Source organism: Peromyscus californicus, unplaced genomic scaffold (genome assembly GCF_007827085.1).
Source record: "Peromyscus californicus insignis strain IS unplaced genomic scaffold, ASM782708v3 Scaffold_16__1_contigs__length_79575227, whole genome shotgun sequence".
Classification (NCBI taxonomy): Eukaryota; Metazoa; Chordata; class Mammalia; order Rodentia; family Cricetidae; genus Peromyscus; species Peromyscus californicus.
Genome location: NW_026294458.1, coordinates 1,452,292 through 1,463,585, shown reverse-complemented (window position 1 = coordinate 1,463,585; position 11,294 = coordinate 1,452,292). Strand labels below are relative to the sequence as shown.

General features: G+C 40.1%; 1 protein-coding gene across 4 annotated transcripts in view; it reads left to right on the top strand.

The window, feature by feature from the left end:
* Positions 1–794: 794 nt before the first annotated feature.
* Ube2v2 (ubiquitin conjugating enzyme E2 V2) overlaps positions 795–11,294 on the top strand; it is a 30,144-nt gene continuing 19,644 nt past the window's right edge. Inside the window, exon 1 of one of the 4 annotated variants that reach the window (XM_052739938.1) lies at positions 795–887. In XM_052739938.1, coding sequence (XP_052595898.1) covers positions 872–887 — 16 coding nt within the window. In that variant the 5' untranslated portion in view covers positions 795–871. Of the gene's footprint in view, positions 951–1,567; positions 1,634–11,294 lie in introns of those variants that run through there. The other 3 variants (XM_052739937.1, XM_052739940.1, XM_052739939.1) reach the window with 3 other exon arrangements.

Here is an 11,294-nt window from a genome sequence, read left to right as displayed (position 1 = left end):
AGAGAAACCCTGTATTGAAAAACCAAAACCAAACCAAACCAAACCAAACCAAACCAAACCAAACAACAACAACAACAAAAGAATTGGCCTAATTCAGATTGGCCTGTGAACATGTCTGTGGGGCATTTTCTTAACTACTATTTGATGTAGGAGTACCCAGCTTGGTATAGGTAGTACCATCCTTAGGTAAGTGGGCCTGAGCTTATAAATAAGGTAGGTGAACATAAGCTTGGAAGCCAGTGAGCAGTGTTTCTGTTTCTTTCTGCTTCAAGCTCCTGCCTTGAGTTTCTGCCCTGGCTTCCCTTAAAGATGGACTATAACATAAACTAAAATTCCTAAGTTGCTCCCTAAGTTGCTTTTGGTTATGATGTTATCAGAGCAACACTACAGCCTAAGTGTAACATTGCAGGACTGCACTAGAGCATGAGTCTAACTCTTTGGAATTTTTTTTTTTTAACAGTTGTCAACACCCGTGTTTGATGTTGGTTCTTAAAACGTTTGGTGTGATGTAACTGCTACCGTTTGTCTAGAAATTATTTCAATATTTAATACAAAGATTCATTGGGGGGTTTCCCCTTGAACACACTAAAGAGATCACAGATCTCTTTATTGGAGATCACAGATCTTTAAAAAGGCTTTTTAAGCTCTTGCGAAGGGCTGTCTTCGTCTCCTAAGCCCTCCCGAAGTTTTTCTTTGGCTTTTATTGTAGAATCAAGTGTCCCAGTGATCAGGAGGGGCCCATCTTCCCCCCCGCGGGACAGAAACCCAGCAGCGTCTCCACTATGGGGTCCTCTGTGACGCAGAGCGGAGTGCTGACGGAAGTGACGCGTGACGTCCTGCGTGCGGCGGCTGCGTCTGGTAGCAGGAGAAGATGGCGGTTTCCACAGGTCGGTTCGCGTCCCGGTCCTCCCCGCTGTCGCTGCTGGCTGGGCGGCCGCGCGGGGCTGCGGGTGCGCACTGTGGAGGGCCACGCGGGGCGCGGGGGGTAGGGCAGGCGGCGGGGAGGTCGGGCCCCGCGTGTGCGAGCCTGCGGTGACGGCGAGCCTGCGCGCCCACTGCCCGCGGGGGGCCCTGCGGGAGCACCGGCACACCAGGCCGCCGCAGCCGCGCTGGGGGAGGAATGTGCTGGGGCGGCCCCGCCTGGCGGCTGTCACTGCCCATCAGCGAGGCCCGGGCGGAGAGGCTTCCTGGATGGCGCTGGGGGGTCTCGGCTGGGATCCCACCTGACACGTGCGGGAGGACAGGACGAACAGGGAGGACGGCTGCTGTTTGGAATAAGGGAGCGATGGTTTCACTTAGTTGGCCAGATGCGTGCTATGTTTTTTATTTAAGTGAAAATCTACAGTACACTGCGGAAGACGAAAGCTAATTGCACAACAGTTGGTACTTAGATTAAGGGTTCCATTGCTGTTTACCGTGTTCGGTTTCCTATTAGCAGAGACTTGGAATTTAAGTGTTGATGGGATTTAGAAATTTAATGACTTAAAAAATGTTAACTTAAAACAGGTTAAAAGTGTGGAGTTTCAGCATTTAAAAATGATGGTTCATAAGATTTATTTTTTCTAGTTTTTATTGAATCTAGGTTGTAGAAATGGAAGAGGTTGAGTGGATATTGTGCTTGTTACATTTCAAGGTAATACCTTCATATACATTTTTCATATTGATTAAGTCTTATCTTCATGTGTATGAGTGTTATAGACAGTAAAATATTTAGCAGTTTGACCTCAGGGAAATACACAGTGTTTTTTTTTTTTTGTTTTGTTTTTGTTTTTGTCAGAGCTGACTAAGACCAAGGATTATTTTTAAAGTGACATTTTAATGTTATAACTCTTATTTCTTTACTTGTTATTTGAAATCTATGTTCTTATGAATGGGACCATGGTTTTAAAGAGTTGTGCTCAGTACTTTAAAATTTAAGTAATAAAATGGTGCATTGTAATATGAAAAATGTCTATTTGTGATTGCATCTGTTTATTGAAACACAATAACACTACTCTTATGAAAGAATGTTCATTATCTTGAAAAGACCAGCAATTAGATAATATGAGTGGCACATACTTTTTGTTAAACTGTTTTGTTCTTGGAAATTGAATGTATACTATAAATAAGCTTTGATGGATTATTTGTGTCTTTATTGTGTATTAGATACCTGTATCCTGTTTGTTATTTTCACTGATTTTTAGATAAATGAAATGGGAAACCTTTGGTATAATTAAAATACACTTTAGAAAATTGAGCTTATTTATTTATTTTTTTGAGTTAGGGTCTTATGTAGCCACGCTGGTCTTGGACTGTAACTGGAAAAAAGTTTGGAGGAAAATGATTCAAATTAGACTGAGAATTTCTGTTGAGAAAATTGAGAAACCAAAGAAGTAAAAGCTTATACATAACTAGTTAGGAATAGAAGCAAGAGTATAATCTATTACTCTCTCCATAATGAATACTCCATAATGAATAATGAATACTTTGGAGTATTCCTCAAAGGATGACCTTTATTCTGTTTTAGTCTAGTGACTTTCATATATTCCTTCCTAGATGAATTCTTCTTTTACACACTTAGTTCCTTCTCATGTAGAAGTGGGTCTGCAGTTTCCTCCTTTCCCCGTGAGTCAAGAGGATTTCATAGAACTTAGCTTAAACATTACTCAAGGGAAAGGATGTTTATTAATATTATTATCTGTAAAATTTCATTTGATTCAGTTATTGTAATTTACTGTGTAAAAAAGAAAGTTCTGTGTGCTCTGTGATAGTGTATACCTATAATCCCAGCACTGAGGTAGAGGGAGTGTGAGTTCCTGATGAATCTGGGCTGCATAATGCATTCAGGGTTAGCCTGAGCTAGATAGTAAAGTCTGCCTTAAAAGGAAACAAAAACTAAACACCCTTCTGTAATAGTTTTTGATTTATAGAAAAATTGTGATGATGGTGAGGTGTGCATATCTCACGTTCAGTTCTCTCCCTTTGATAACTTAGTGTAACACGTTTGTCAAAATTAATGACCTAATACATCAACATGTTTATTGTAAGTCCATACCATATTCATATTTTCAGTTTTTACTTAAGGTCCCCTTTTGGTATCAAGTACCCAATTTAGGTACCACATTACATTATAACATGAAATATTAAAAAAAAATCCCTTAGATTGTGTTAGTATTGTGATAGGACTGTAGTTTCCTTGAATGAAGATGCGTGGGAAACTTGGATGAGGGGGAATGAAAATTTTAACTTTATGTAGGTCGGTGTAAGGAAGGACAGGAAACAACCAAAGAAAAATAATTACCCTTTTCAGAAGTGGTAAGAGTTGTGTATACTAAAAAGACTAATGTGGTAGTATTCTGATTTCCCTACTGCTCTAGACTACTATGTTCTTTAGCCATGGCACTTAATCACTCATTCTTGTTTTCCTAATGTATGTATGCCAATGCTCACAAGTAGTACTGGAAGAGAATGACTTGAGCCTCAGAACTAAATGGTGGAAGAGTTGAACTCCAGTGTATTTCCCTCCTGAAACACTACTGGCCTAGTAGATTTTTCTTGATGTTCTTGATATACATATGTTCTTGATAAACTCTTGATACTGTGATCAAATAATACAGCCTCATCATACAGACAATCCTTTCTGTACAGAATGGTTTGAGGAAGTAAAAATGGCAATGAAACTTGTTCAAAGCAATTAGTTAAGTGAACAAGTTATTCTGAGATCTTTGAAAATGTCAAGACATTAAAAACTCTGGTTGACTACAAATGAGGGAAGTAGTAAAATTAATAGCGTAACTTAAACATTTTAAAGACATTACAGTTCATTTTTTGATGGAACACTTGCCAAATGTAATTAGAACACCACTCCTTCTTTTCTTCTAATTACGTAAGTTAGGATACAGAACAAGAAACTTCCTTTCTAAGATTTGGTGAGTAGGGGAATAGGTGAACACTTCTAAGTTGGATCATCTAGCAGTATTTTATCCTTTGTCCCCTCAGTGTTATGAACTATCTCAGATTCCTGTGTGGAAGTTTTTCAATACTATGACATAGTCCTTTGGATTTTTTGGGTACTGGGATTGAATTTAGGGCTTTTCATGTGTGCTAGGCAGATACTCTACCATAGTGCTATATTTGCAGCCCTCTTTTGACTTTTTAATTGGATACAGGGTACTGCTGAGTTGCCTAAACAGGCCTTGAACTTGTGATTCGCCTGTTTAAGCCTTCCAAATAGCTGAGGTTACAGGCCTGTAGCACCAGACCTATCTGAAATCATTCTTTTCTTAAAACCAGTTTTTCCATTTGTGTGGATGAAATAACTTGGAAGGTAGAGGTAGGAGAATCAGGATCTCAAGGTCATCATTGACTACATAGTGGGTTGTTTTTTGATGTTATTTTGTTTAGTTTGTGTGTGTGCATGCGCACATCATGGGATACAAGAGACCCTGTTTTACAAACCAAAACAAAGGGCTGAGAAGATGCTCAGTCAGTAAAGTGTCTTCCAGGAAGCATGGGGACCTGAGTTAAGATCTTCAGAACCTACATAAAGCTGGAGGGTGCAGCTAGTGTGCATCTGTAACCCAGTGCTTGGTGTGGTGTGGGCAAGACAGGTGGATTTCTAGAGCTTATTGGCTGGCTACCCTAACCAATCAGTAAGCTCCAAGTTTCATAGGAAACACTTGTCTTAAAAAGTGAACAAGCTGTTGAGGAAGACATTTAATATTGACCTCTGGCCTCCACATATACACACATGTACTTTATGTAATGATAGCATAATATGGTAGAGGAGGTTTGGAGTAGTTGGGGTTGGTGTTACTTACACTGTGCTAACGGAAGTTTATGCAGATGGGAACTATTCGTACCAAGGTTACCTAACTATGGAAACATTCACTTAGTAATTAATTTGGGAACTCTTAAACTAATAGATAGAAAATTGTTGACTAGAATAATAAGATTCATTGCTTGAGAACTAATGTAAAGTAAGCTTAAACTATATGGAAGATAGGGTGTCAGACCAGGTTTGGGAGTAGTGTATTGTTTACAGAGTTTTTGTTCATTGTGTGAGAATAAATGTTATTCTTAGTTTCAGTTGGAACCTAACAAAATCAAGACTACAGAAGAGAAATCTTTTTGTTATCTGTACTTTAAGGTCCTTAAACATGTTGAATAATAGTTGTAATGGACAGTACATTATGGCTCTGCTATCTTCTAAGCCAAGTTTATTTTGTAGATGAGAAGTAGAACTCTAGGCATGAAATGACTTTGTTGAGATTATTTAGATTATTCAACCATAAGCCAAACTTGAGTTACTGAACATGGGATGAGTAATACATAAACTTTCTTCCTAGCTCTTTCATTGACATCATTTTGTAAATAGTCCAGCGCTAGTGTCTTGAACATAGATTCTTTAATCTGTTTTGGCATCACTATGTTTCATGTATACTTTGATTTATTTTGTGCATATGCGGTGATGTGAGCCAGGTGTGGAGCCAGCTCATGCCTGGAATTCTACACTTGAAGCAAGAGAACTGCTGTAAATTTGAGGACAGCCTAGGCTACATAGTATTTTTCAGGTCAGGCTAGGCAACAGAGTGTAACTCTAAAAACATGGAAGCAGGAGGAAAATGGAAAGCTAGTGATATTACTTCATGAAGATAAAGATCTTTACCATGATAGAGATTAAAGACATTATAGATCATTAAAACTTTATCTTATATGGAGTGAAGTGATGTCTTTAAAATTTTTTAAAAATGGGCAGATTAGATGGCTCAGTGGTTAAGAACACTTGCTGAAGAGGACCCAGGTTTGGTTCTTAGCACCCATGTAGTAGCTTCCAGTCATCAGTAACTCTTATTCTAGGTAATCCCATGTCTTTTTTTGACTTCCACAGGTGCTAGACATACATGTAGTACATGTACATACATTTAAACAAAATACTTGTGCACATAAAACCTAATTAAAAAAAGGAAAATTGTTCATAGTGTCCAAATATTGTTTCACATTAGATTTTTTTGTAAGCATAAATTTGGCATTATAGCAAAATACAAATGTAATTGTTCTCTTAAGGATGACTAGAAATTATTTTCTCTTTGAAGTTATTTTGAGGAAAGGAGGGGAAAGAAGATTATTGATAATGTGTGAATGGTTGATACAAAGTCATTTTTATAGTGGGTCCTATATTCAATCTGATTTGTTAAGTCTTAAACCTTTCTTCCGTCATATCTGTTATTTGTAAAGTGGCCCTTTTTGGTGTGTGTGGGTGTGTTGCTGGGGATTGAACCCAAGTACTTGTGAGTGTTAGGCTCTCTGAGCTATATTATATGCTCATCCCCACTCCCCAGAACTAAACCTTTTAGAAATATTTCACTTACCCATTTTCCAAAATAGACCTTTAGAGAAGACTGTTGTCTTAGTGTTTTCTTGCTACCGTGACAAAGGCAACTTACAGGAGAAGGAGTTCAGTTGGGGCTTATGGTTTCAAGGGGCTAGAGTTTATGACCATCATGGTACCAGATAGTCAAGTGCAATGCAGTAGCTGAGAGCTTATATCTTACAAAGACACAGCCATGAGGCAGAGCAAGCACAGTGGTATGGTGCAAATCTTTTGAAACCTCAAAGCATTTCTCCAGTGATATATCTCCTTCAACAAGGTCAGAACTAATTCCAAACTGTTTTACCAGCTATGGACCAAGTATTCATATGTGCCTTTTGGGGCATTCTCATTTTAACTGCCATATCCCACTTCCTGGCCCCCATAGGCTTGTGACCCTATTATAGTGCAAAATGCATTTTAATTCCACTTCTAAAGTCATCATAGTATTTTAGAGTCTCAACATAGTTTAAAAGTCCAAAGTCTTTTAGACTCAAGTCAATCTAAATTGTAGCCCCATATAAAATCAAAAAGCAAATTATATATTTCCAACATGCAGTGACACAGAACTTACATTACCATTCCAAAGGGGAGGAAAGGGAGCACAGTGAGGAAATACTGGACCAAAGCAAGACCTAAAACCAGCAGGGCAAACTCCAAATCCTGTAGCTTCATGTATGGTGTCACAGTGCTTACATGGCTCTGCCCTTCTAGCTTTGCTGACTGCAACACACTTCTCTCTCCTGTGCCTGTTCCACTCCCTGTCTGCAGTTCCCCTGGGAGACATCCCATGGTTCTGGCATTTTCCCTTGAGGTCTTGAGGTCTCTAACAGAAGTCTAGGCTTCATTTTTTACAGCTTTCACACAATGGCCTCTCAGGGCCTCCTTGGAGGACTCCCCTGCCACGTCTGGCTTCAGAGGATCTCCTTAACCACAGAGGAAGATTCTTACAACCCCTTTACTCCTGTATTCCTGTAGAGCCACAATAGCAAAGACAACACTGCCAGGTGACTGCCTGCTTTGGGTGCCTGGCCCTACATTTTCAGAAGCTTTCCCTTGTTGTTACTTTTTAGGAACAGAAAATTCACCAGGCCTTTTTACCAGTTGGAAGTTTATATTTCCTAATGTTCTTTTCATTATAGACTGTATATTTTTTATTTCTTTTTCCCTGCTTGCTCTTATCTTTTATGGACCTGCATACGTGGTTACTAATAACCTCGAGATAGAGTCAATATTAGGCTGTCTTGAAATCTCTGCTAAGGAAATTAATACCTTTCAATTTAGCCTCAGGCAGATTCTTAGGACAAGGGCAGAAGGCAGCCACATTCTTTGCCAAAATATCAAGAATTGTCTCTAGCCCAGTTGCTTCTATTGTTCTTCCTCTGGAATCTCTTTAGTTGGGCCTCCATGGTCCACACTTCTCTCAGCATTATTGTCTTCTCAACCACCTACTAGGATGGTCTGTTAAGTCCTGCTTACAGTGGTCAACCATTTTCCTGGTCCCAAGTCCCAAAGTCATCCCCATTTCTCTGAAACATGTCATGACTAAGCCTGTTACAGCATCAGCCCACTCCCTAGTATCAGCCTCTGTGTTACCTTTCTATTTTCTGTGACAAAACACCACACCAAATGTTTAGTTTGGGACTTAGAGTTTTAGAGGGTTAGCTCATGATGGTGGAAAAAAGGCTTGCCAGCTGCAGCCTCAGAGAGCTTGCATCTTAATCTGCAAGTTGGAAGCAGAGGCTTACTGGGAATATTGGAAGTGTTTTTGAAACCCACCCTCAGTGACAGACCTCCTCCAACAAGGCCACACCTCCTAATTCTTTTCCAAACAGTTCTACCAACTGGGGACCAAATATTCAAGCATGTGAGCATATAGGGTCATTCTCATTCAAATCACAATAAATGTCAAACTACCACCATATATTTATTAGGGTAGACCAGGAAGATTGAGCAATAGCTCTGTGACCCTGATATCTTAAGGGATTTTCAAATTACGTGTGGGAGAAGCCAAGAAAGCCCCAAGTGAACACATAAAGAACGAGTAAAGACTGATACAGTCCTGAATGAATGTGTATTATTGATATACTCAAGGCCTTGTCAGACCCATGGGATACTGGTAAACCACCCCTAAGGCCTCAGAGGGATGACAAAGTATGCCTTGGAGTGGGAATAGGAATGTTGACATTTTCTACAATTACTAGCAACTTACTTTCCTCCTCCCTGTGTTTATAACTTGAAACTTCTGGCCTCCAAAGATGACCACCTGAGACTACTTAACTGCTCTCCTCTGTGCTAATAATATAAATAAAATAACAAAAATGCTGAGGTTCCCAGTTGTGTGTGGTTGGTGCCATTCTATCAGAGTGTACATAGCCCACCAATCCCCAGCTTTTCTGTATGTATGTCTGTCCTTCATCCCTTTGCTACTCTAGTCAGTTTCTAGGACCAAGCCATTCAGGATGCAACAGTTACTAAAAACACCATTCTTCTTTGGCCCTTACCAGATAGATCATAAGGTATCGGGGACTACGGGGGGGGGGGGGGGGAGGAGGGGGGGGGCCGCGGGCGGGGGGGGGCGGGTCCAGCCCCTCGATAGTCCCCTCCCAGGGTCCGGGAAGAATCTACAACCAGCTGATAGTTAATCTTTGAAGAAAAGAAATGAATCTATGTACGTGAAATTCCTTAGTCCATACACTATTATTCTGTCAGTTCTCTCTCTACAAGCTTATACTCTGCTCTCATTTTTAGCTCCTTTCTTGCCCAGTTTCTCTTTACATTTATCTGTTGTCCCCTCCAGGTTTATCTTAATTCCTTCATCTAGTTCTGCCCCTTCTAGGTTCTCATCCATCTCGTTCTTTCCCATATCAGCTCCTCTCCCATCTCCTTCTCTCTCATCTCCTCCTCTCTCATCTTGCTCTTCCCCATCTGGCTCTTCCTCATCTTCCATCTCGTTCCTCTAGTACTCTCTTCCAGCCCTTCAACCTAGTTCTTCCCCCATCTCAGTTTGTTCCTCTCAAGTTCTTACCCATCTAGTTCTTCCATTTTCTTTTCTCTTCTCCGTCCCTCGTGCCCTGGAAGTCCTGGGTATATATACACTTACAAGCAACAATCCCTTGGCAGTGTAAAGCCAGGCTTCCAGGATCAAATGGAGGGGTGATAAGAATCACCTAGAGAGGCCATAACCATTAATTATCATTTGCAACCCCAAAGGGAAGTGACCAATGGGGAAATGAATTAACTAAAGGCTAAATTTGGGTAATATCTAAGAAGAGGGACCTTATGTGCTCAACTGTAGTCTTAAACATGATTAGTAGAAAATGTTAAGAATCTGTAAGTTGCTAGGTCAATGGGAGAAAATAAAACTGCCTTTTTTCCTGTGGCTCCTATCTGTCCAAGCTGTCTGCCGTTTATCTGCAGGCTTGGGGAAGGTGTGTCCAATTCCTAGTGTACAGCTGGATGCCTCTGGTGATAGTTAAAGGGAGATCTGAAACTAGAGGTAAGGTTTGGGAAAGGAGGAAGTTAAGAAGGGAGGGTTCAAGCTAAATTGTGTAAAGCTATTACTTAATGTCCACCTGACCTGGTGTCTCCTTGTGGGATTTACCTTAAGTCAGGAGACTTGCATGTGGGCTGTTATCACTGTTAGTCCTTGAAAGTGGCTAAGGGAGATACCTGATTCCAGAGAAAGCCTTTCCTGAGACTGTTCTCCAAATACCTGAAATGTGTATGTCCAGAGAGTGATCAGTCCACACTGTTAGCCCTTCTTAGGGAAAAGTCAATTGGGAAAACTATGAAGGCACACATGATTTTCATAACAGAAGACAGCTGATATATAACAAGCCAAATAACATCAAAAGCTCCTTGGAATTTGGCTTCCTCTGGAGGAATTCCCTGATCCCTCCAGGTAGTGACTTTGCCATAACCAGCTGAGTTCTTATGATATATTCCTGCGGCCTGCAGCAATAAGGATGCTGAAACTTGGGTTCAGTTTTAGGGAATTATCTTTCTACATTAAAACAAAAAAACAGAAAATCAGCTTTACTGAAATGTACTATTTAAGTCAGTTTAATGAGTACAGTCTGTAGGAGTTTAGTGTATTTAGAGGTGTGTGAAGTAGAGTAAGGTTTTTGAAAGAAGGCCAGTCAGATACTGATTTATTGATTTTATTTTAGTGATTTACTTAGATCACTGCTTGTACTGACTTCACTTGCTACCTGTAACAATGGGTCCTTGCCCTTAACAACTTACTGACTGCCACACAAGCTTCTGTAAAATTTTGCCTGCTTGCTCACCCCACCTTGTGGTTTTAGAGCATAAAATAAAAATGTGAACTGGACCTGAGACTGTGGCCTTCCACAAGCTTTTCTGCCTCTGGTCCATAGTGACATCATTTTATTCTCATTGGTGTCAGAGTGCTTTTTCCGGAAAAGTTTCAAATGTGTACAGTCATTGCTACAGTCACTTTAAAACATTTTCAATTTCTTAGGAATTAATTCTAAACACTATCCTATCAGTACTATCTTACTTCCCCCAGTGTCTAGCAGCTTCCAAATTATTTTATGTCCTAATAAGTTTGCCCCTTTTCTCTTTTCCTATGTGTGGAATCATGTTGTATGTGGTCTTTTGTGTTCACTTTATTCACTCTGTGTTATGGTTTGGATATGAGTACCCTTCTAAAAGACTCGTGTGTTGAAGGTGTGGCCCTTGTTTGGCAGATCTAGTTACTGAGAGTTGATTGACTTTGATGTAATCAGTGGGTTAGTTAACCTGTTGATGGTCATTTGGCTACTTTTAAAATTTTATTTTGGCCATTGGGAATAAGGCTTCTGTGAACATTTGTATCTGTTCTGAAATACACTTTTTAAGGTATTTAAGGTACAGAGACCTAGAAATGGAATTGCCGGGCAATAGTGATGACTGTATTTAACTGTTGAAGGAACTGCTG